The sequence below is a fragment of the Phoxinus phoxinus genome (genome assembly GCF_949152265.1).
Source record: "Phoxinus phoxinus genome assembly, chromosome: 20".
NCBI classification, from domain to species: Eukaryota; Metazoa; Chordata; class Actinopteri; order Cypriniformes; family Leuciscidae; genus Phoxinus; species Phoxinus phoxinus.
In genome coordinates, this window is record NC_136895.1 from 1,955,302 (window position 1) to 1,981,787 (window position 26,486).

At 37.5% G+C, this 26,486-nt stretch overlaps 2 protein-coding genes across 5 annotated transcripts in view; both read right to left on the reverse strand.

The window, feature by feature from the left end:
- Nucleotides 1–26,486, reverse strand: part of LOC306988061 (uncharacterized protein) — a 317,180-nt gene that overhangs the window by 241,979 nt on the left and 48,715 nt on the right. The window lies entirely within an intron of this gene.
- On the reverse strand, nucleotides 22,903–26,459 carry LOC306988060 (uncharacterized protein). 2 transcript variants are annotated; one of them, XM_079592760.1, is made up of 4 exons: nucleotides 26,060–26,459; nucleotides 25,927–25,981; nucleotides 23,091–25,425; nucleotides 22,903–23,008 (listed from the first exon to the last, which is right to left on the reverse strand). In XM_079592760.1, exons 1-3 carry the CDS (start codon nucleotides 26,101–26,103, stop codon nucleotides 24,232–24,234), a joined length of 1,293 nt encoding a protein of 430 aa, XP_079448886.1. In that variant the 5' UTR covers nucleotides 26,104–26,459; the 3' UTR covers nucleotides 22,903–23,008; nucleotides 23,091–24,231. The 2 variants fall into 2 exon arrangements, with proteins under 2 accessions (XP_079448886.1, XP_079448885.1); XM_079592759.1 differs by having other exon boundaries at nucleotides 25,927–26,459.

A 26,486-nucleotide genomic window follows, 5' to 3' on the forward strand; every position in this document is an offset into this window, starting at 1 on the left:
TGTAAGCGACCCTCAAAATCTGTTACTTTTGTCGCTTTGTTTGAAGAAAAACTTAAATCGGCAGGTGCTTAATTACTATTGAAGTCTATTAAACAACCCTGAATTCGGCGGTGACGTGTTTTACGCAATATTTATATCGCGTTTTAATTTAAACTCAACACATTTGAATGCGATAAAGGTCTATAACTGAACTTTAACATCTTAATATTTGGTAAAAGTTGACTTAAAGCCTTACTTTCTAAATGTTTTTTACGGAACTTGTTGCCCCCTCACAATCTTTAATGAAAATGTCATTACTGGATTGAGATAAAATATTTGCCTTTGTCTCCCCACTTTGTCAGGAAAACTATGTTTCCTACATTTTCCTACATTTAGCATTAAACCACGGTATTCGCACGAGTCATTTAAATAGTATATTATCCTAGTTTATGACTTTATTTTGGGGCGATAAGTGTTTAATTTTGTAAAAATGATTTCAAACGCTATTTAGATTGTGTAATAGCCTACCATTTTTAAATCAGACATGACTATAAAATAAAATTTTGTAATTTTTTTATTTCAGCGTTATACAATCATACATTGAAGTAGTAAAGAAAATGACAGACATTTACAGATGGTCTAACCAAAAAAGAAAGTCGCGGCACGCTATCATATTTTGCTCTAGGCTGCAGCTGACCAGACTTTCAACTATTTCACCAACGTCAGTTTTTGCATTTTTTGACACCAGTGACACACAGAGATCTGTTACAAACGTACATATACAGAGTAATTCAGTGACTCCTAGCTCTTTGCCAGAACTTTCAAGCATCACATCCAGAACTTTTCTGAGGTTTACGTCAATCGACTCTTTACCGTTAAAAAACAGGGGTGTAACATCCGTCCATGATCCAACCAACCCTCTTATGTCATCCATTTCATTTTTGAGATTTGTTTCACGCTTGGTATCCCCCGCCGAATCGTTATTCATATCACACGCAGCGTCGATGATCCTGCGCATCAAGACAACCATCTGGCCTCTAAAATGATCTTTAAACATACAGTCTAGCGTAGCTCTTAAACGACACTCTTTGCCCGTGGCGCACTCACACGCCGGATGAAACTTGTTCCCTGCTTCGCCAGAACTCAACGGGGAGTCGCTTTCCATCAGCTTTTGCGTCGCCATTTCAGAAGTTGTCCGATTTTTAGATAGTCCCCTATTTGATGGTGAAAGACTCTGTTAGTTTCTGGAATCTCCTGAGTGAGTCCTTGCAGCACAATCGTCCAAGCCTCTTGCGTTAACGCACGGAAGTTTGTGTTTTTGCGGTTAGAAGCGTGAGTCGAAGAAGTTTGCGGTAGGGTCAGACAATGTCCAGACAATGTTCCTTTGACTTTTGATCGCTGAGACGTCGCAGTAGCACAGCAGTCCGCAGTTAGTAGAGCTAAAACCAAGGGTTGTGTGCAATAGAGCTCAAAACAACTGATAGAGCTCAGCCCACCCCGGATGGATGGGGTTGTATAGGGGTGTCGCCTTCATGATGTCGTAAATATGCATATGCCACCCTACAAAATTTTATTTTATAGTCATGTCTGATTTAAAAATGGTAGGCTATTACACAATCTAAATAGCGTTTGAAATCATTTTTACAAAATTAAACACTTATCGCCCCAAAATAAAGTCATAAACTAGGATAATATACTATTTAAATGACTCGTGCGAATACCGTGGTTTAATGCTAAATGTAGGAAAATGTAGGAAACATAGTTTTCCTGACAAAGTGGGGAGACAAAGGCAAATATTTTCTCTCAATCCAGTAATGACATTTTCATTAAAGATTGTGAGGGGGCAACAAGTTCCGTAAAAAACATTTAGAAAGTAAGGCTTTAAGTCAACTTTTACCAAATATTAAGATGTTAAAGTTCAGTTATAGACCTTTATCGCATTCAAATGTGTTGAGTTTAAATTAAAACGCGATATAAATATTGCGTAAAACACGTCACCGCCGAATTCAGGGTTGTTTAATAGACTTCAATAGTAATTAAGCACCTGCCGATTTAAGTTTTTCTTCAAACAAAGCGACAAAAGTAACAGATTTTGAGGGTCGCTTACAGAAAGATGTTTTCTGGTCTTTGTTTCGTGGCATTTTTAATTTTTTAATATAAATTTCGACATTCGCAACTCTTGTAAATGTTTTCTTTAGGTGTAGATGAGGCGGTGCAGGCGACACCTATACGATCGATCTGAGATAAACGTACGCAAGAAATTTCTATCAGCTCACGACATTCTAGGGAAAAACATAGTTGTTTTTCAAAGTGTATGTAGCAATGACGATGTTAAAAATTGGTAAACCATTTCAAAACGATGTGTTTCAGAAGAAATGCAAACAAAGATGTCAGTTGTGTTTAGATTTGATGAGGCCAAGAACACTAATACTATTGTTCAATAACAATGTCCAATATAAACAAGAATCCAACTCTAATGCGACTGAGCTCGTTTCACATATAACTGTTGATAGGTAGATTCGGTATTCTGCTGATGAGACCAAAAACTGCTTGCCACATGTTTTCATAAAAAGAAGAACAATTATTAAGATATAAAACACAACGTCTGTTTTCTGGATCAGGCCTAAAACTCTGGTGTCAAAGTATCGGTGGGGCCAGAATAAAAGCGGGGTCAGAATGTTGTGTGGCGACATAGACAAAATAACTGTGTATCTTAAGTGTAATAGTTAGCCGAGTTTGAAGTGTAATAGTGTTAACAGAAAGAAAAAAAAACACAGCAATACTCGTCTTTCATGGCGATGTTTCGTAGACATAGCAGAAGGATGTTCTAAAAGAAATATGATTTGTTTAGTCTCTAAACACACTCATGTAGAAGGACCGTCATTTAATTCTCTTTATGCTATGTTTTTCATAAATTCCTATACGTTTGACCATGCTCATAGGTTATAGTTATGTACAAAAACAAAAAGAAGCAAGATGTAAACGGCGTAATCGACTAGAATATAAAATGTAAATTACAAACATTCAAAACTGATCACAGGTGTCTTTTCTGTATTTGTTCAACACCCTCAAGCTTTAATGAATATGCATCTCTCAGCGCAATAGTCAGATGTGATTCTGTTGTAATAGTTTAAGTGTAAAACAGCACGCGCTTACTTTTCGTGTTAATACTTTGTGTGATTTCACATCGTAGATAGAGGGAATAATGCGCTAAACAAATATCACTTAAAGGGGTCATGACATGAGAAACCAAATTTCCCTTGATCTTTTAGTATATAAGAGGTCTTTGTACCATTAAAACGTCCTGCAAGTTTCATAGCTTAAGACGTCCTCCCCATTATAAACGAATCATTTATTTAATCAAGCTCTAAATACAGCTCGTTCTGGATTCATGGTAAGAAGTGACGTCACGGTACGAAGTGACGTACCAGCGTTTGCATATGACCGCCTCCAGGCACAAGACAGTTACGCTTTAAGCGCAAGGCAACTACGCTCATTTCGTATCGTTGTCGCGCCCGCGCGCCGCGCGCCTCACAAGTGTTCAGTCGACGGACAGCGCGAGTGGGTCTGTGTACAGGGAAATGACGATGCCACAGATGTGCTGTTCCTGGCTGTGGACAAACAACATCTTTGAATACGTTGCGAAAGATCCAGTCGTCAGGGGAAAATGGATGCACTTTATTTTTTGCGGACGTCTCTGTCACGGCAGTGTTAGTTTAAGCGTTTGTAGATACATTTGAAGGATGACCGTTTTGAGAACAAATCCCAAAATGATGCTGGCTTTGCCAGTGTAGAATATGTGGGGTCGCACCTATTCTTATATTTACGGGTGCAGCATATTACTAAGGATAGGGTCGGGGGGCGGAGACGAGGCAGTTGTTTGAGAGGCTTCGCTGTGTAACATTAAAAGTGAGTTCGTCATAAAAGCTACCAAACGACTCCTCTGTTTTGTGCACATCTACATGGTGACAGAAGTGAGATTGCTGACAAATCATGGCTCAAAGTCTACGGCGCATAGAACCGCTCGTATTTGATGACGACATCGCTAACAACTGGCTAAAATTCAAGAGGGAATGGGACGTGTACAGCAAAGCAGGACTGTCGGACAAATCAAAAAAGGTGCAAGCTTACACTCTCCTCAATTTTGCCGGTTCAGATGCACTAGATAAATATGAGTCATTTCACTTTCAAGAAGGTGAGGACAAAGAGGATCCTGATGTGTTAAAAAAAATTTTTGATGAGATATGCCTGCCAGAACGGAATGTGATAATGGACAGACATGCATTCAATATCACAGTGCAAAAACCTGACGAAGGAATTCAGTCTTACGTAGCCACGTTAAGACTGTTGGCAAAAAAATGTGACTTTGGAACGCTAACTGATGAACTAGTACGCGACCGAATTGTCTGTGGCATCCATAATGATGCAGTTCGTTCTCAACTGTTAAGGGAAAAAGACTTGACATTGGAATCAGCAATCAGAATATGTATGCTGTTTGAGCGTTCGGAAAGGGGTACTAAGGAGCTCAAAAGAGAGTCTGAAGTGTTTGCAGTGCAGCAGAACAAAAGGCGATGTAACAATTGTGGAGGTGAGCACGACTTTGAGCGCAACAAATGCCCAGCTTTTAACAAACGTTGTAACTCATGCAACAAATGGAATCACTTTGCCAAGTGTTGTAGATCAAAGCCCCAATACACAGGTGGGAGGATGGCGCCATCTAGTGGAAAAAACCTACACAGAGTAAATGAAGTGGAAAGTGAAGTTCACCAAGATGATTTTCATTGTGAAAGTGTGGACCTGCTTGCAAACAAAGGAGAAATATTCATCACTCTCACAACGACTTGTAACAAGCAGGTTAAGCTGAAAATAGACACTGGAGCTAAATGCAATGTTATGTCTCTATCCACATTGCAGTACATTGACCCAAATGCCCAAATTGATCAGTCACACAGAGTGAATCTGATAGCTTATGGTGGTCAAACAATTCAGACACTGGGCACTGCCACCCTAGTACTTTCAAGGGGGAAATTGCACTTTCACATAGTGGATAGACATGTTAAGAGCCTGTTAGGCCTACCAGACAGCATGAAGTTAAATCTCATACAACTTAGCCCAGAAGTACATGCTGTACAACAACAGGCTCCCGAGATGAGTGATTATGAGGATTTGTTTCGTACTGAAACTGTTGGCAAGCTCCCAGTTATATATCACATGCGCCTGGATGAATCGGTGCATCCGACTGTGTGTGCCCCCAGAAGGATCCCGCTGGCCATGAAAGACAAAGTTGCACAAGAGTTGGAAAGAATGACTAAAATGGGCATTATTTTGCCAGTGGAGGATGCTACTCTGTGGGTGTTGTTGTGGTTTCAATCTTTTTATGAAATCACTTCTCAGAGATCTTTGATGCCAGAAATGTTAGACTTTATTCACAAACAAAGCCGAGCTCCCTTCTGCAGAAAGAGTCGCTCCAGACATGTGGTCGGCTTCACATATATCCCCACATCACTTCCAAAAATGGTAATACCTCCTATATATATTTTGGGGCTGAAGTCTCACACCATGTGACACACTCAAATAGAATTATCTGCTGCACCAGCAGCTTTGACCTTTCTTCAAGCCCCTAAAAGTACATCCAAAGTCACACACTCACAAAGTAAATAATAGTGTCTTAATATGTAGCTAAATTACTGATCTTCTAAATAATAAAATCTTCAACATTCCCTCCTCTGGGGCTTATCTAAGCCCCACTTTACTATCCCTTTCCCAGAGTGTAGTTTCACAATTCAGCCCTCTCAGTTATGCTACCTAGTGACTCAATTAAGTCACTTAGTCACCTTTCCAATGACTAGGTTGTGCTACCACACTCTGACGGAGTATTCGAGCCAAACATCTTTCTCCACACCTTTTCTTTCTTTCAGGTGTATTTTCTTTCTTTCAATGGAGAAAGTAAAAGACTTCGAATTCTCCCTATCAAAACAAAAAAGAGTAACACATTGTTATAAGCGTGAGCGTGTAGTTTGTTCTGCCTTGCCTGTGGTTGTCACAGTTATGTAGAATACATCAAACCATTAAACCATGCATTATACTATTAAAAGTTTTTCTTGTAGTGCAGAATTTCTCTTCGACCCAGACACTTTACGCATCGTAGAGGGTCACCCTTCGGGGAGAGGTTAGGCTAGCACATACACCCAGGGTCTGGCTCGTCAATCATCTTCTCCTTCCTCACTTGAGTCATTGTCCAATGCTTGTACATTTAAATTTGGTTTATAAGCCCAATCTTAATAATATTGGTTGCCCTTTAAAATTAATTTTCATTATCTTGATATTTCAGCATTTCCATTTGTTTAACAGTGATTTTAACAACTAATGATCTTACTATGGGAAGTACACAACAGAATAATAACCACCTTTCAATATTGCAACTTCAGAAAACATTCCTAATTTAGCAAACCATGTTCATACTCCTCCAAACTTCAAATCAAGTTTTTCCTTAACTTTTTGCTCTTAAACTTTTTTGACTTAATCCTGTATTCGCTAAATGTTCCTCCCTGCACAGTATTATTTGGTAAACGTGCAACACTGATCTTCAAACATAAGTCCTTCTACTTTTCTCATGTAATTGTTTTCCTCCTAATGCAGACAAAGCATTACAGTAAATCTCTGCTGATTTATAATAAATAATTTATTCATTCTGCGTTTTTATTTTTCGTGATCCATATGAATTTTGATTTAAAATAGGGCTGGGTTAAATACCTATTTTTCTCATTTTCACTTGCTTCTTTTTATGAAGGAATATTAATTATTAAATTCGAAGAATCAATCTTTTAGTCAATCATTTTTAGTTGATGAACGAACAGAACATTGTAGTGCACCTTCTATCCTTTAAATCTCTTTGTGTTTCGTTATAAAGTTTCATATTTTAAATTCAGTTTTATTACCAAAATGTAACAATAAATACCATTTAGACATTTTTAATCTTGCGTTATAGCTCCTCATTGGAGCTCTTCAGTTCAAGCGGTTCTCAACTGAATACCTTTTCTTCCTTTCTACTAATTTCTAAATAAACTCATGAATAATCTAGTTATATCCCATGTAATCACTCAAACTAAGAAAGCTTTAGAGCAATGTTACATTTACCTCATAAAAGTCATTCAATAAACTCATTAGACAATTAGAACAAATAACTCTAGAAAATAACTTTTCTACTACCTTACATATTGATTATATGTACATCTCTTTTTTTCTGTATATTTAAATAAATCTAACCATCTAAAACTTTTTATATCAACCATTTAAACCATAACGCATTATAACTTTATTATTAAAACTTCCTTGTGTGTAATTTAAGTGTTCGTATACAATTCATTTTAATCTTCAATATTCTTGGAATAACTTCTAACCCATTATCTGAATTTATTTCTGATAGCATTTCAAATCTAAGGAATACTTCTCTGTTAGAAATCTCATTTCTGCATCTGCCCTTCCTCTGCTAATAACATTGCCTTTGCCCGTCTATATCATGTCCACATAATCCATTATCAAGTATTTTAATAGTCCTTCTCGCCTATTTGTGTTGCTGTTCCTTTCTTAACTTTGTTTTTTGGCACAAATTTTTACAAATTTCACATTCGTAATCTCTCTTTACAAATTTCACATTCTTAATCTCTCCTTTTCCTTAATCTCTCATAATTCCCCCCTTGCGTACTGGTCAAAACCAGGCGCATCTGGATTGAAAATATTCAAAAGTGATGTTGGTGTAACAATCTGTCCTTCATGTGAATGTCAAATATCTTTTTGACCCTCCTCTGGTACCATAAATTGTTCTTAAGTACCTGCTTGTTATTGAATTCGAATAACTTCCAATTGAATTTGTCATTCTATTAGCACTACTTAATATTTTATTTAGTCAACAGCATATTGAATCATAACATAATCTTATGATTTAAAATTAAAATCGAATATTTGTTAATAGCCAGTCTTAATACTTGTTTTAATTTCAACTGTAGCCTTAAACTAATTAGGTATACCCTGTATTGACAAGTTGCATCTGAGTAACCTTTTGGATCTTTTTAAAATGTCTTTTAGTTCTTTTTTTTTTTTTTTTCCTTTATGAATTGTCTTAATTCCCATTATTCTATGTAAATTTCTTGAATTAGTCGTTAACATTCATTTTATCATCATACCATACATTTTTTCTCTTCAATCAATTTTTCCTGGTGGGGTTATTATTAGGTTGCTACTAAATATTCAAGGGCTTTAACATTACATTTTTAGAAAAGTTTGGTTGATGTTGAGTATTGTCTGAACTTGTACTCATCTCTTTCACTCTGTTGATTCTCTTCTTTGCACAACTCCTTGTGAATCTCCCACATTCTGCAACTTTTCATTCCTGTGATTCTGGTCAAGTTTGTCTCCTTTTTCCATTCATGTTGATCTTTGTGAGTTGTTGTAATGGGTTGTTTCCTCTCATTTGCAAGGGAAGATCATTGATCCCTCACTTTCTGTTGTCGAGGGGGTTGAGGCTTGTTGGTGTATTTTAATTTGAGACATGGACTTTGCTGATCAATGCACAAGCCTCTTTTGAGCCTCTTCTGAGATTACAATGCGAAGTCACTGGTTCTTTGTTAGAACCATCCCAGAAACCTTCCTGGAATTGAGCTACTATCATCTGTGAATGAAATATTAATTATTTCTGTTAGTGACAACAACATATATTAAATCATCTGCTCATCTGGCCCATTGTCCTCCTCGGTGTTACCTGTAGAATGGTCATGTGGGCTGAGTGGTTTCCTTTTATTATCAGCAGGGCTTGAACCCATATATTCCCTTTATTTTTCATAAATTTGGCTTTTTATCTTCATATTTGCACCTTCTTTACATTATTCTCACATTACATTTCAAATGTACTTTTTACAATTAGTCAATTTAAAACGTATTTCATTGTTTTGAGTCCCACTATCAGCACACTATTCATCTTGGACAACACTCAACCCACTTTACAAGACAAAAGTTACAAGACATTATTTCATACTTTTGACAAAGAATCAGCTCCATCACGATATGCTGAAAAGAAAGTCAGATGTGTTATGCTCCATCATGATATCACAATATGCTGAAAAGAAAATCAGATGTGTTATGCTCCATCATATTCTGAAAGGAAAGTCAGATGTGTTATACGCTGCGCAAAATGTGGCACTGTTTTTTCCCCTTTTTTTCTATTGCCACTACAGTTTCAACCAGGAAATTTAACCAAATTCATCCATGGTCATTATTTTATTGGGCAGAGTTTGCCCTGTGGGCCCACATATTCAATTTTCAATACAGCTGTATTGGCAAAATAATTGATTTGCCTCTGTCTCTTCAAACACAATCTCTCACACCATTCATACTCAGTCACACCCATTGGCCATCACACACAGTCCTGTGGCTGCTGCAGCAGGTTCTGCTCTAAATGCAGAACTTATAATTTTAGCTGTGGAATGCCGCAAGGTCTGATCAGGTCAACACAACTATGTCCAATCACTATTGAGAAGTTTCCATGATCATAAGGTTTCCGTTTAACACCGGTTGTACAAAACCTTTTTTCTTTTTATAAACTCTAATATCCTCTATATTTTAGAATAATAGGCCTAGTTGGTCTAATTTTTCTTTCATATTATTTTTGTCTTTGCTCATGAGCTGCTTTTAAGAAGAAAATTGGAGATCTCTGCATAATCTTGGATTCTTGGCCAGTAAGATTTCCAACTCATTATCCCAGTTTTGACGTTTGTGATTTCATAATTTTGGACTTTTGGAGTAACTTTTTCCTCCAATCTATCTCTGGAAATTACCAAAACAAGATGGAGTGACCAGTATCATTGCTTTGTCAACAATAATAATCAATAATAATCATGCTTTTACAATAATAATCATGCTTTGACATTTTGTCTATCTTTTTCTTTGCCAGAGAATAATTCTATCATGCTTTTAGCCCTATAGTTGTTTAATCTAATAGCCCTCACTATACCAAATCCAGCCTCCGTTCTAATTATTTGGTGAGTTTGAGCACCCACTTCTGTCTGTCAACATATTTTCTTTTTCTTATAGGGCTGGACTTGTACCTACTGAAAAAGCAGAGAGGGTTAGTTTAGCAGAGAATATAAAGAATTGCTCTTAGACCAGTGAATAATCAAAATGAATAAAGTTAATATAATAATTAACCAACTTTGAAGCAGTCTCTGGTGATCATTGAGGAGTCCACACCTGTGGTGCCCCGTAAGGGTCAGTTCTTCTGTTTTTAGATCATCAGTCTGTTGAAGCTTCTTGGCTGTTGCTCTGCATTTGTCATCAGCCGATGCTGTCACTCAAAGGCCTGGTGTAGGCTCTGATGTTTCTCTGCCTCTTCTCAGTTTTGGGCAATGAAGTTGATCCTGCCTGAGTTTTGCATCTCAGGATTTTATCTTTGTCCTTAGGAAAAGTCTCAAGTGAAAGTTTCACCTTTTCCATCATTAAATCAGTCTTTCTCCTTGTTGAGCTTTCCAGAAAGTCAATTTCAGGAGGGGAGCAGAAAGCCCCTCACCCACTTCTGTCTTCTTTCTGCAGTCGTGTCTTTGACCTTTGACCTCTTGTTGCTTTCATTCGAAACTGTCAATGAAGCCATCTGAAATTTGAACACTCAGAGATCTGCATGAATCAAATTGAACTTTTAACTAGTTTCAATTGTGTCTGAGCTATAAGCTCTTTATCTAAAGTCCACTTTTTAACCATCTTTTTTTACTAGTTCTTCTATATAAAAATCTCACTGGTTGACAACAGCAGTTCTTCCATTCTATTTTTAGTAAAGCAAGTTCTTCATTGCAGGAAAAAGCAAGCTATTTCTGTTTTTCAATATCAGCAATAATCTAACTTTGATAATCTAAGTATAATTAACTTTTCCCTATCATAAAATCAGCTTTCAATCTTTATTCTATTTTTGCATGCTGTGTTCAAATAATCTAGCATGGTGAATAACATTTTTCTCAACCAACATCAAGGAATTCCTCTTATCTTTTCTTTTTAATTATTGAATCAACAATATTTACTACAATTCTAAGATTCCTAATGTTTATGAAACTTAGTCACCCAATCTTGATCACCTAACACTGCACAACTTATTTTTTTTTCTTAACACAAACTTAATAATTCGCAATGGAATAATTTTTTCCACTCTGTCTTCAGGGATAATGAGATACAAATTTTAGACGTCTTCAGATATATCATATAATATATTAAGCACGTGCAATCTTATTTATATTGATCTATTAATATATATATATATTATTTTTCGGCTACATTTATTGATTAAATATATATCTTTCTTTTTTTTTTTTAATCTTATTTCACACTGCAATAATCTGCAAAGTTAATATCTTGAAACAATTGTCTTCCTTTACTTTTGTTAATACACAACATTTATTTAATGTCTCTAAATCTCATTCACACATTCTTTGTCCCTTTTCAAGTGACCAGGGTCAGGGGGGTCACTATTTTTACCCACAGGCACAGTCAAGCAAGACACAGGATCCCACAAACACACACACCCTATTCTGTACTCTATTCCCTGTCAGATCTGAATTATTCGCTACTTCTCAATTTTTTTTTTTTTAAAACACTACATTAAATATTCACTGTTTCACCTCCTCAACAGAGCAAAAACAATACCTCTTTAACTATAAGATTCACTGATTCACTTCCTCCAACACAGTGATACTTTTAAAACGATAACTATACTATAGGATTTAGCCTATCCGAGCAGACCCTTGTTAAACCCATAACAAGGCGGTAACCATAGGCTAAAACTATCCTATTCTACAAGATCTAGCCTATCCGAGCAGTCCCTTGTTTAACCTAACAAGGCGGTAACCATAGGCTAATCTTCATCTGTGCACATGCTATTTACTGTATCCTTCAAGGCCCACTTACAAGTAAAACACAGATCACTAATAATCCTTATAAATCCTCTGTGTGCATGCTTTTTTGCGTAATCATCCATCAAGGCCCTCTTGATATACGCAAAAACACAGATAAATCAACTGATATCCTTATCAGCCACCGATATCCTTATCAGTAAATACAAATCCTTGCGTACGTACGACAAAACCTTAGCGCAAAATTAATAGTACCAGTGCCCATACAATCCAAACAGGATTGCATAAGAACTGGCAAGAATTACCGGGAGCTCCCCCGCGCTATTACAAACTACTTGATATCTACAAGGCCTTCTTATTAGAAATCACAATGCATGCAATCATTTCTGGAATCAAAGACCCCTTTTTCAATTTTGTTTTAGTTCTTTTAAATTTGAAGAAGCTTTTCTTACCACTTCCGGGCAGCTGCTGGTGACCAACACATACTTTACACAAAAGCAAAAATGCTCACCTCAAAGTACAGTGGCCACTGTTGTTTGTGCCGGTCACCAGAGATGCCCTGTGTGGTTCCTTCAGCTCCTAACAAGTCCCGCTGGGGTGCCATTTGTTGTGGTTTCAATCTTTTTATGAAATCACTTCTCAGAGATCTTTGATGCCAGAAATGTTAGACTTTATTCACAAACAAAGCCGAGCTCCCTTCTGCAGAAAGAGTCGCTCCAGACATGTGGTCGGCTTCACATATATCCCCACATCACTTCCAAAAATGGTAATACCTCCTATATATATTTTGGGGCTGAAGTCTCACACCATGTGACACACTCAAATAGAATTATCTGCTGCACCAGCAGCTTTGACCTTTCTTCAAGCCCCTAAAAGTACATCCAAAGTCACACACTCACAAAGTAAATAATAGTGTCTTAATATGTAGCTAAATTACTGATCTTCTAAATAATAAAATCTTCAACAGTGTCTGCCATGGCAGCTGCTGTCAAAAAGGATGGTTCGGTACGCATATGCATAGACCCAGTACATCTCAATAAGGCTCTCCTGAGGCCTTATCACCCGTTAAAGACTGTAGAGCAGGTAATCGCTGATATGCCACAGGCAAAGGTTTTCAGCATTCTGGATGCAAAGTGTGGATTTTGGCAGATCCCTCTGGACGAGGAATCATCAAAACTCACAACTTTTATGACCCCGTTTGGAAGGTACAGATTTCTACGAATGCCATATGGGATTTCAACTGGAAGTGAGGTCTTTCAGAGATGCATGGAACAGCTCTTTTCTGGCCAGCCGTGTGAAATAGTTGTGGATGACATCTTGATCTGGGGCTCTTCTGTTGAGGAACACGACAAACGCCTCAAATGTGTGTTAGACCGTGTCAGAGCCATCAACATGCAGCTGAACCCGACGAAATGTCGTTTCAGGGTCTCAGAGGTGCCATATGTAGGCCACCTTCTCACAGATAAAGGTGTCAAACCTGACCCAGAAAAAACAAAGGCCATACGCCAGATGCCCACTCCAGAAGACAAACATGCTTTGCAGAGGTTTCTTGGCATGACCAATTATCTATCAAAATTCATCCATCGATACAGCGAGACAACGGCTCCCCTTCGTCAGCTCCTGCGCCAAGATGCACAATGGTGTTGGACTGAACAACATTCTGCTGCTATGGACACACTCAAAGAACAACTGACAAGTCCACCCGTCTTACAGTATTTTGATGTGCACAAGCCGGTGACATTATCTGCTGATGCCTCCCAGCATGGTCTCGGAGCAGTCTGTCTTCAGGATGGCAGGCCTGTTGCATTTGCATCGAGATCTCTCACTGACACTGAGGCGCGCTACGCACAGATTGAGAAAGAACTTTTGGGACTAGTCTTTGCCTGTGTAAAATTCCATGATTATATCTACGGCCGCCCAGTGACTGTGGAGACGGATCATCAACCCCTCATAACCATTCTGAGAAAGCCTCTGCACACAGCGTCGGTGCGCATCCAGAGAATGATGCTCAAACTTCAGCGTTATCATCTGAATGTGATTTATAAACGAGGCCGTGAACTGTACGTTGCGGATGCACTATCACGTGCACACCTCCCCACCACTGTCAGTCCTGAAACCATCGAGGACTATGATGTGTTAGCTCTGGAAGGGGTGTTGTCATCTAGACGGATTGAAGAACTCAGGCAAAACACACAGGACGATGCTGTCTGCAAACGCCTTGCAGACACGATTCTCACTGGTTGGCCTAGCTCATATAAGGACGTTCCACATGACATCCGCCCATTTTACGCTATGAGGGATGAATTGACAGTGGATACTGGTTTGATTCTTCGTGGTCAGAGGTATGTAATCCCCCACTCGCTCCAGAAACATTACCTAACACAGCTTCACCAAGGTCATCCTGGCATTCAGTCCACCAAGCGACGGGCACGCGAGACCATGTTCTGGCCTACAATACACAGTGACATTGAAAGGGAAGTCTCCAAATGTGCTCCGTGCAATGCTCTAAAGCAGCACCAGATGAGAGAACCTTTGCACCTTCATCAGATACCAGACAGTCCATGGTCCATCACAGCGGCTGACATATTCGAGTGGTCAGGCAAGACTTACCTGGTCTTGGTGGACTCGTACTCTGGTTGGTGGGAGTATGATGCTCTTCCGAACCTTTCCAGTAATACTGTAATCAGGCACCTGAAACGGCAATTCGCTGTACATGGGATCCCCTACCAGTTAATGACTGACAATGCAACATCGTTTTCAAGCAGGGAATTCAAGAACTTTGCTCACCAGTGGGACTTTCAGCATGTCACGAGTAGTCCCCATTACCCTAGGTCCAACGGTCTGGCGGAACGGGGTGTCAGGTCTGCAAAGCATCTCCTAGAAAAGTGTGCACGTGATGGTTCTGACATTTACGCCGCCCTGCTCAACCTGCGCAACACACCCAGGGATGGCCTGCCTTCTCCAGCACAACGTCTACTGTCCCGACGCACCAGGTCCTTGATCCCTATGGTACAATCCCAGCTCACACCGAGAGTTCAGACCAATGTTCAGGCTGCTTTGTCTGCACTCAGACAAAAAGGAAAGGCTAGCCATGACAAATCTGCCAGACGCCTTTCACCTCTGGAGCCTGGGCAGACAGTACGCATGGAGACAACCTGTGGGTTTGACAAGCTGGCCACAGTGTCAGGAAATGCCCTCCAACCCAACAGTTATATCGTCAAGTCTCATGGTAAGACCTATGTAAGGAACCGCCGTCACCTTCTACGTGTGACTGAATCATACTGTCCGGCTACCACCATCATGTCCATGCCCGCGATCTCTCCAGAGACTCAAGCAAGGCCATGTGTTGTGATGTCACCTGACACTTCAGAAAATGCATTTGACATGCCTTCGACACAAAACAGCGACAGTTCCAGGCAAGAGAATCCAGCTCCGTTTGTTGTTACTCGATCAGGAAGGGTGTCCAAGCCTAATTCAAGGTTCAAAGACTTTGTTACGCACTGATTGATTCCAAAGACAGCTGTGTTTATAGCAGATGTGAGCATGTGTTCTATGTTGTTTGTGCCAAGTTCTTTTTCGCACTTAAAAAAAAAAAAAAAAAAAAAAAAAAAGGAAAGATGTAGAATATGTGGGGTCGCACCTATTCTTATATTTACGGGTGCAGCATATTACTAAGGATAGGGTCGGGGGGCGGAGACGAGGCAGTTGTTTGAGAGGCTTCGCTGTGTAACATTAAAAGTGAGTTCGTCATAAAAGCTACCAAACGACTCCTCTGTTTTGTGCACATCTACAGCCAGAAAACTGTTGCTCAAAGATAAGTCCTTGCCGACTATTCTGGGCTCAACAACGACGACGCAAACTGTAAGTAATGTGTTTAAAACTTTAAACTACTTTTTAAATACGCTGAATACGCAAATGTTCTGGCTGGGGGCGTTAATAATTGATGCATAGGCACTGACGTTAGCCAATCATAACAGTGGGCGTTAACACTGAACTCTTAAAGGGGAAACCCCCCCAAAACAGGCTGTTTGAATCAGAGGATGAGAAACAGGGTGGGAAAAGGTAATAAATCACTACATTTTAAAAGTTTTTTGTAAAAAAAACTATAGTAATACTATATTTGCACCTAAGGGAACATAATAATAAAATAAAAAAACCCATGTCATGACCCCTTTAAATTAAGTGTCATTTATTCCTATAAACAGGGCTCTCAAAGAAACGTCTTCACCTAAAACACATACGGTCCAACATACAAAATGTGAAGTAATAAAACCATCATTTGCATACTTTTGTGTATTTATTATATAAATATAAATTATTTTGAATCTTATACGGGTGTTTTGGACTTTTGAATTCGTGTTTTAAAGTTAGTCCATAAGCTTTACAAGAGTGTGGAACTATGCATCACTAAAGATTTAAGCACAACTATTAACACACACACTAACATATTGTGGATTGTGAACATTACATTATCTGTCTATTTGGGGGTCAGAGAACGTCCTTAGCTCATTCATCTCTTTATTTCTGTGCTGGATGTTGAAGTGCTAGTTAAAATAATAAAGGTATTAGTTACTAATAAAACAAACAAAACTTTAAATCAATGCGAAACCATAATATAAATAAATAAAATATGGTAAAATTACAGTTTGAAAGTGGTTTCCGTAGTATTTTCTTTTAGTGAAGCTATGCATGGATCACCCCAACACAAAGTTTTGCGTTGTGGGTGAGACCTCGCAAAGATTACGCCGATATTAGCTTTCTCGAACATTGCATGTTTGCAAAACTTAGAAACCAACATGCATTTCCATAGGTCTGTCAAAAATAAATCATCTGGTTTAGTTGTATTTTAACCTGTTAGCCCTGCAACGCCACTTTTGAAAAATCCCCAGAAATGTCATACCCAAACTAAAACAGATACAGTTCATGAACCCTTTGTACTAAAAGCACAAGTATGGTCTCATTTGAAAGCTGACACCTGGCACTTTATTGGAAATGTAGAATTAATTATTGTCATAATGAAAAAAATTTGTTATGAATAGCTTCAAAGTTGTGTAAAGTTCTAAACATCTGTGTAAACATCTTCATGAAAATTAAATTGAAGTTGGCACTGTAGCAATCTAGAATTGCACTCCAGCTAAAGCCACATGTCGGACCATGTTATATTTAAAATTTGAAGATGATAAGTCTAAAACTCTGTATTTAGTTAAAACGCTGCTTTTTCCTAAAAACATTGTGTCCATATTAAGGCCCCGTTTACACGATGGGAAAACGCAGATATTTCTCTGCGTTTTGGCCTGTCATTTACACGAAAACGCCGTTTTTATCCCAGAAAACGATCATTTCTAAAAACTCCGGCCAAAGTGGAGATTTCTGAAAACGCCGGTTATATGTTGTCGTGTCAACTGGGAGAAACGGGGTTTTAGGTTCTCTCTTGTCGATTCTGAGGATTCTGATTGGCTTGCATGGCTTTATCCTTCTCGCTACACTGCCGCCCATAGGTTTAGCATAGTTATAAAGGCGCTCGACGGCGTATTTATGCGGGTTGTGTGCACGATGTTATTATTGAAAACGAAGGGGGAGAAATATTCGTTTCTCTAAATACCCGGCTATGTGTAAATGTGGCCTAAGTCCATATTTATCGGGGGGGGGGGGGGGGGGGGTGATATTTGTAGAGATAAGAAAAGTCAGTTTATAAAACAAAAAGAACCAGGTAATGGTCTTGTGTCGGAACACAACAGGTATGAAGATATGTTTGGTTTTAACTTTTTTCTAACTTTAAAGCTAGATTATCATTTGAAAAGTGTAATACAGTATTTGATTTTGGGGTAAAATCTGGAAAACTACCCTAAACAGGCCGTGTTTTTACCCATTGTCCATCCATAATGATGTCATTGTGATGAACTGTTTGGAGTATTGCAGTACCTATTTCTTTGCAAAACCTTGCATCAGACATATCATATCAGCAAGATTATCCTTTGAAAAAGTGTAATACAAATCGTATAGAGTATTTGATTTTGGGGGGAATGGTGGTGTCATTTAGCTTAATCTTTGGTTTTAAAGGAAATTACATATTCTCAGGAGACCCATTGAAGAAACGACTTCTGAAGACGATTGAAAAATGCTGTTTTGTAATTTACACATCTGAAATTAAAAGTACAGTCGTTTTAAAAAAAAGTATTTTATTAGCTAAAATCAATGTCTTTATTCATAAATATATCATCATTTGTGTAAAATTACCTCTGCAAATGATTTGACTTATCCTCGTAAGCAAAGAATTTCTTATCTGTATTTATACGGGGTGGGTAAGTCCATGGAGGCTTCCATGTCGTTCCGCCATCTTGAAAAAATATATAATAGCAGAGAGGGGCAAAAAGCACTAGCCTACCTCAACGCGTTTCCAAAACACGTTTTCGTTCAGAGCCGGCTAACTGAAACCAGCTGATGCGGGCAAATTTGAAACGCTGCACTGCACGGTATAATGCAGGATCATACTTTTCCAGAGACACAGGAGAAGGTATCCTCGTAGCCAAAAAGCAAAAAAAAAAAAGAAATATTTCAAAGGAAACGTGACCGGTGAATTCAAAATATCGCGATAGCTTTTCCCAGGTGGAAAGAGATAATGAAGGGACGCTGCTTTCCTTCTCGACAGGTAAGTCAATGTTACGGTTTAAATTAAAAGGTTTTTTTTTTCTCATTACTTGGTTGTGTAAGTCATTATTTAGTCAGCATAACAGTAGAACATGTATAACTCGATGATGTGCTACTGGAAGACATGTTCATAGCTTCTTGGCTCATAACGGCTACCGCAGTTGCAACACGCCTTTGAAAAGCGAGGCGCTATAGAACACTAGTCGTTTAAATGCAAAAAAGAATTTCACCGCTAGATGGGAGAAATTCCTATAAAAAGCGTACCTTTAAAGACTAACTTGTAGGGTCTTTAACAAAAAAGCCTATAAAATGGAGGAGGCCAAAGGGCATGATTCATGATATAGTATCATGCGGCCAACAGACAAACTGTCGCATCAAAAAAAGATAACATTTAAAAATTCTACATATATTTCACCGTGTGTGTTTCCACACTGATTAAGGATAATTCGGGGAGATAGAAGATAAGTAAAAAATGATATATTCATCTTATACATGTAATAGATCATAGCCTATAGCTAGCGTAGAAAAAGTAAGATCATGTTTTGAATTAAGACGAGTAAAATGTAATATTCGCTCAAGACAAACTTTACTCGTAGGCCACAGAGGCACATCGCATCTCTGAAAATATGTGGTGATTTTCTAAATGATACAACTTAATCTAAATAAGAGCAATGTAGAGTCCTGGGATTTCTTAAAAACATTGTGACAAACTTTGACAGCAAGTTTCATGTCGCATGGACAAAAGTGCTGATTTAATATTTTTTATAAATCTAAGACGCCAAAGCACAGTTTTTGCTTTAAAACATTTTTTATTTTGTTTTTGAACAGACGCTGTTTAGTAAAAATAATACCTTATGCTAAATTTAAGCAAAATCATTGATATCATATGATTGATTATTCTAAGAAGATACGATTTTAATAAAACTTTGAAGATTTGATCTAATTAAATTAAAGATCTAATTTAAACTTTTAAGATTATGGTTTTAAATGAATTTAGTATGAATAAAACTCTGGAAAGCAGACTAGCTTTACTGAGACATTGTGTTTATAGGTGTTCATGTGTTATCTGGTCTGTAACTGCCCCCGTCTCTGTGAGGGTCTGAAGCTTCGTTTCACCCTGCAGTTTATCACTGAAGGATCCGGGAGGGTTTTGTTTGACAACTTAAACGATTTGCTTTTTGGATAGTTTTTAATCATTGCATAAAGAACTACTTCTTCAGCTCTATGAAAATATAAAGTGTTATATATATTTTTTTATTTTTTATTTATATATATATATATTTAGTTAGCTAAAACTATGTTTAAATTGTTTGAATACATTAGTACAATATTTGTTATTATTCATTGAGTTATATACTTTATTTATATTCATTTCATAAAAAATAGAGATTAGTTAATTTATGGAACCAACCATAAATTGGCACACTGTGTGTGTGCAAAACAGCTTATTATATTAAATTATTTATTTATTTATTTTTGGGAAAAAATTAAAAATGCAGTTGTCTGTGGTGACAGTGTTTAGGTGTAAGGGGTAGAATATGCTGTTACAGTACAAAAAACATTATGGCTATGGTTATATTGATGACATTTTTACTGTTAAACAAAATCATTACAGTAATCTTCTAAAAGATAAATAGAGATATAAAACATGTATTAAAACTTTAAAGATTTAATGTAAACAATCATTTCATTTTAAAAGATCATATTTAATCTTTTACGATTATGCTTTTGAAATAAATTTAGTACAAACAAAACTTTGGCTCTGGAAAGGAGTTAGCAGACTAGCATTACATGATGCACAGAGGCTCATCTGCTCTGTCACTCTATATCCTGAAGATAACATTATTGACAAGTAACATATTTCTCTGAAGATGTGCTGGTGTTCGGAAGGACATTATGAGCAGCCTATCAATGGGGGTCGGTCTGAGGCATCACAGATTCTAAAATGTCTTCATTGTTGCTCTCTCTCTCTCTGAAGATAGGCCTATGCTCACAGATACTTAAGGAATTATTGAACATTTCACACAATGTGTGAGATGACTTGTGAGACCCATACATTTCAAAGTTCTTTACATGGACCTGATAAATAAAAAATATACTTTAAGTTCAAGTCAAGTTTTTCCATAGACCATCGATGCAGAATATTTGTTTTTATTAATTCATTGAATTGAAACAATCTTTTTATTTTTAAAAGAGATAATTTAAGCTTTTTATACTTGTACAATAAATTTAGCACTAACAAAATATTTCAAAAATGCTGATTGAATCTTTTCATATAAATGAGATTCAAGACGACAGTACAGTTTTTCAACAATCTAAAGTTTTTAAACAGACATTGCTTAATAACTATTATACGTTAGGGTCACCGTTAAAAAACCCATTACAGTAATCTGCTAAAAGTTAAATAGATTATACGAATGTATTAACTTTAAATATTTAATTTAAACAATATTTTCATTTTTAAAAAGATCATATTTAAACTTTTTATACTTATACAATAAATTTTGCACTAACAAAATATTTGCAATGTCTCGTTCTGATCGGTGAACACACACACACACACAGACGCGCGTGCCCTGTGCTTTGAGAGAGAGAGAGAGAGAGAGAGACATTCTTCTTTGTGAGTTACAGCCACCCAAGGTCAAAGGCCTGTGTGAAAAAACACCCCATATGAACAGAGACCGTCAAGACTTACAAAGATTGTAAGATGTTTTTTTATATTTCATTTATATAATTTAAATGAATGTTTTTCAACTTTAGTCAGTGTAAAATTTACGTCATTATTAGAAAATCTATTTTATCATTTCCACAGTGTCCAGCAACCCCAATGCGCTGGGTGGGAGTGAATCTGTGACACACACTTACTATATAACCCTTCTTGACTTCAAACAAACAAAAACCATTCATCAAATATAATAGGAAGACCCAAGATATTATCACACACACACACACACACACACACACACAGGCGCGCTTCCCTATGTTTTGAGACTTGTTTCAGGAATGACTGGATCCCGTAAAACAAGTTGTGTAAACAATATTTTAACCCATTCATAAGCTTATTCAACTCTCTAAAAAGGTAAGATGATTTTATTTTTATCTTGACTGGTTCAGTAGATGTTCATTTTATATTTCATTTAGAATGCTGTTTTTCAACTTTAGTAAGATATTTATATTATACGTTTTATTTTATAGACATTTATATTTTATTTGTTGTTTTTCAACTTTTGTGACTCCATTTTAACTTTAAACTTAAATGCTTGGTTCAGCGGATTTTTTAGCTGTTTATTTATATTTAATTTATATAATTTAAATGATTGTTTTTTAACTTTAGTAAGATGTTCATTTATATTTCATTTATATAATCTGAATGAATGTTTTTTTTTCAACTTTAGTAAGATGATCATTTAAAACTTTACTAAGTTATTTTATAATCATTTCAACTTTTTGTGTAAGGATTTAGTAAGATATTTATATTATACGTTTTATTTTATAACCATTTATTCTATTTCAACTTTTGTGAGAGATATCGTTTACAGTTTCACAGTACAGCCCATATAGACTCACTTACAATGTGGAAGGGCCCAGGGGGCCTGTGACATACATATACCCCTGATATACCCATTCTTCAAACGATCAAAACCATTCATCAAAAATAATTAAAAGACCTTCTGTCAAAAACCATTCGTCACAAATAATTAAAAGACCTTATCTCAAAACCATTCGTCAAAAATAATTAAAAGAACTTCTGTCAAAAACCATGATCTATATTAGCGAGGGCCACAAGGTCAAACTACATATCACTTGATCGATGGCTAGCGAGGTCGCCGGGTCAAACCAACTGTCCTATTTACATGATGGATTGATAGCGGGGCAAAGGTCAACCCTTTGATCTCCTATACCGGAGGAAGCTGAAACCCCCCAAGGTCAAAGGTTAGCCTTTGATCCCACATACCGGAAGGGGGCGGGGTGGGAAACCCCCCGCTAAGGTCAAAGGTCAAAGCCATTAATCACTTTGACACAAGGTGTATCCTATTACTACTTATGTCTCATATAGCTCATGGCAGGATTTGGTAATTTTGTAGCTCATATCTTTGGCAACTGTCATACATGATGCCTAGCTCATATTTTCTATTATCAAGGCAATAACTAAGAACTAACTAAAAAAATATATATGTAAAAACGTATGTGCGAACACGTGAAATTGGTATCACATGTAAATGGCATGTTATGGAATTTAACTATGGCAATTAAGTGAGAGGAGATGTAAAGATGTGATGTCTACACGTGTTCCTGAAACATTTACAAGGTCAATTCTTTCTTGTATGAAGATAGTGGAAAAGAAGGAAATGTATAACAAAATGGTTTATCGTTTTTTTTATTTAGTAAATCAAGCCTTTTTTACAATTGAAAGGTCATTGCAGTCTAAATGTAGCAAAAAAAAAAAAATACATAGAACATACATTCAAGTAATCATCATCGTCATCGTCCCACATCTATCTGAGCATTTCACTGTGGTTAATGAATTTGAAGACAATGTCAACATTTCTGCTTAAGTAATCATCATCATCATCCCACATCTATCTGAGCATTTCACTGTGGTTAATGAATTTGAAGACAATGTCAACATTTCTGCTTAAGTAATCATCATCATCATCCCACATCTATCTGAGCATTTCACTGTGGTTAATGAATTTGAAGACAATGTCAACATTTCTGTTCACAGTTTCAACGAACAGACACTTTTCTTTTATCTGAGATGCTTGAATAGCAACTAAAGGCCCCAGACTTTTCCCTACAGGGATGAAATAACAAGGATTCTTAAATTGACCGCAGATGTCCTGTTTCACTTTTTGGTAGTACTTCCCCACTGCATAACATGTCTCCCCCTGCCCCAGATCACAGACAATGAATGTCTTCACAGAGAAAATACTTTCCTCTCGATCAGAAAGAATGACAGAGTACGAGTTTCTCCGAAAAGTACGCGAGTAGTTTCGTGAATGAACTATTTCACCATTAACCACTACTCTGCAAAAATACTTCACAGTGACTCTATTTTCTAGGTTGCTGATGCTGTTCAAGGCCAGAAAATCATCATTTCTGATCATACAAATTTTAGGCCTACCCAGAGATGTAACACCATGAGAGCGACTTACTTCCTGCACCATTTTTTTCTCAACTGAAAAAGACTCTAAGAGAGCCAAGTAATCACCAGAAGCTGCCACCATGGTTTTTTGGGCAAATGATGGAAATGCAACCTGTAGCCAAACTGTTTTCATTATCTGCAGAGAAACTCCCTGGCTGCTCTTTATCATATCTAAAATGACCCTATTGTATGACTCAAACACAAATGCAGACTTTGCCCAGAGGGGACCCCAGTTCCTCACAGTATTGGGCAGATGAAGGCACAAATGTACATTGAAAGTGACATTATTGATCCCATAAAGGGTCTCCATTTCCTGAACAAACTCAGTTAGCAACCCCTCAGATTCTGATATGTGCAGTGGTGATATATTCTCACCGAGTAGAAGAGAAACCCCCTTTACCAACTTAAACCAGTGCTTCAGATATTTTTTTAGGTAAGACCCCTTTCAATGTTGGTATGCTGTAATAAAACAACCACATGTTCCACTCGTGTGCCTTCCAGAACTTTTTCTCTTTCACTGAGCGGGGGACACGGGAAACATTACAGGGGGGTTTAATAGAAGTTAAAATGTCATCAATCTGTTCTGTTGAGCGTCCGATATACCATGGCGATTGGTTGTTTTCCGAATGAAACCACAGCGTGGTGATGCTTCTTGCTACACCCAGCAGCACACTGTGCATTGCCATCAATGATATTAAAATCAGGTAGACAAGACAAAATACTAGGCCCTTTCACTCCCTTAGTGGGGTTTCCAGCAAGAGCCTCTTCTACCAGATCATCAGTCTGGGAGGGATTCCTCAACTCTGCTTTTTCATAGGGATAAGCCCTTACACGCCCCCTGCGTTTTAACACAGTTGTTCCTTTCTGCATACAAAAAGAACACCCAAACTCTCCATTAAACTGTTTAAAGTTTAGAATCAGTGGCCGAGCAACTGAATCTGCCACCATGGTAGTAAGCAGTACTTTACTTGTGACAACTTCCCCACTTTCACTTTGCCATATAAGACCATTAGAGTACAAGTCTATGCATTCATCGACAAATGGTTTCATGTACGTGTTCATATTTGGTTTGTTTTGACCAAACCACAGGCCACAAAGCATAACATGTTTTGCACGTAGTTGTATTGGCAGTTCATTGACAGTACACAAAATTGGCCACAAACTTTTTGTGCTTGATTTGTGCACTGGCACTCCATCACAGTTGGAAGTCAGTGATATGCTGTCAGGTGATGCAAGGGGTGATAGTTTTTTGTATAAATGTCCATCGTATATATCTTTAATGGAGGCATCCTTCTTCTCAAAACAGTGTTTCAGGTGTTTCCCTAATTGGTGGTCCTCAAGCAGTTTTTTAATTTGGTATTTTAGTGGCAAGTACAAAAAACACTGGTCTTTTTGTGCATGCGCTTTTGATGTGTCCTGGTCACAGACTGGGCACTTGACATTAAAGGGACCTTCCTGCATGCTTACGTTGCAACTCTTGCACACATAATGTACTTCTAATATGTCTTTCACTGAATCAAATGCCTTGTAGAAAAGGTACTTTGAGCCACTAACCAATTCCCCACCAGGATCAGTAAAGTTGATAAGATGCATGATGTCCTCCAAGGCTCTATTTGTTAATCCGTGTTTGAGTTTTAATGCCAGCAGCAGGAGTTCCACCTGTTCTTTTGTTGGTTTCTGGTCTAAAATTGGACTTGAGGGGTCTTCTAGATGTTCCTCTACTGGCTCCCCAGGTGAAGAGCTAGGGCCAGGTATGGGTTGGTTCATCTGTGAATTTAAAACATTGGATTAGCAATCCCAAATTTGCACAGATGCATACAAATGTACTATTTAATGTGCTTGGTAAACACCTGCATTAGAAGTCAGGCTCAAATGTATTTTTTTATTTTTTTAACAGTCCTTTCCATTGATTTTTTTGTCATTATATCATAAATTATTAAATAACTGCCCCTTTTGTCCACATGTATATTCTTCTGACACTATCCTGTGTTGACGTCAGAGTGACATCAGGCCCACAGTGAGAGACAGGTTCTGTCATTTTGTATGTGGCACCTGAATCAAAACGTAAAAACATGGGTATCGCTGCAATGTGGAAAGGACAAAGTAATATGGTATTTCCAATTTGTGCTCCACTTTAACCAACATCAGGTGGAAGTTTGGGTTGTGGAATTATCTTATGATGATTTACAGTAACTAGTGTGCATGCACATGGACGAACAAAACAAAAAACACCTAACTTGAATATTGTAGTCATTTTTAGCAACTTACTGTGCCATCAGAAGCAGTAGACACCGGGTCATCTTGATCCTCTTGGGTGTGATACCTAAAATAAAAATAAAAATCCACGATCAATAAATATGTAGGCCTAGGCCTAATGCGTGTGTGCGTGTTTTCTACTAACTGAGTTGTAGAAGAAGCGGCCACAGCTTCTTCATCATCACCCATATCTTCAGAAATGTCCCTAACAAAAATGTTGTGGTAATGTTAAAACACTTCATGCATCACTCAATATAATATAATATGACTCATTGATTAAGTCCAAGTCGGTAAAATCCATTCATGAGGTGAAACCTTTAAGACTGTAGATTCAAAACACACAAAGTGAAATATTTGTATCCAACTTTAACTGTTTTCTTCATTTATTTACATAGAGGGGCCCACAGCATTTTGCCCATTGACTGTGTCCGGAATTTTTCAATTCAAAATTTTCTTGAAAGGACTGATAAAAACGATAAGCTGGTGGAATGGCGAAAAGGTCGCCAACCTTGGCCGGTACATCAAGCCAGAATTATTGACGTGGCAAGTAAGTTATGTTACACGCTAACTTT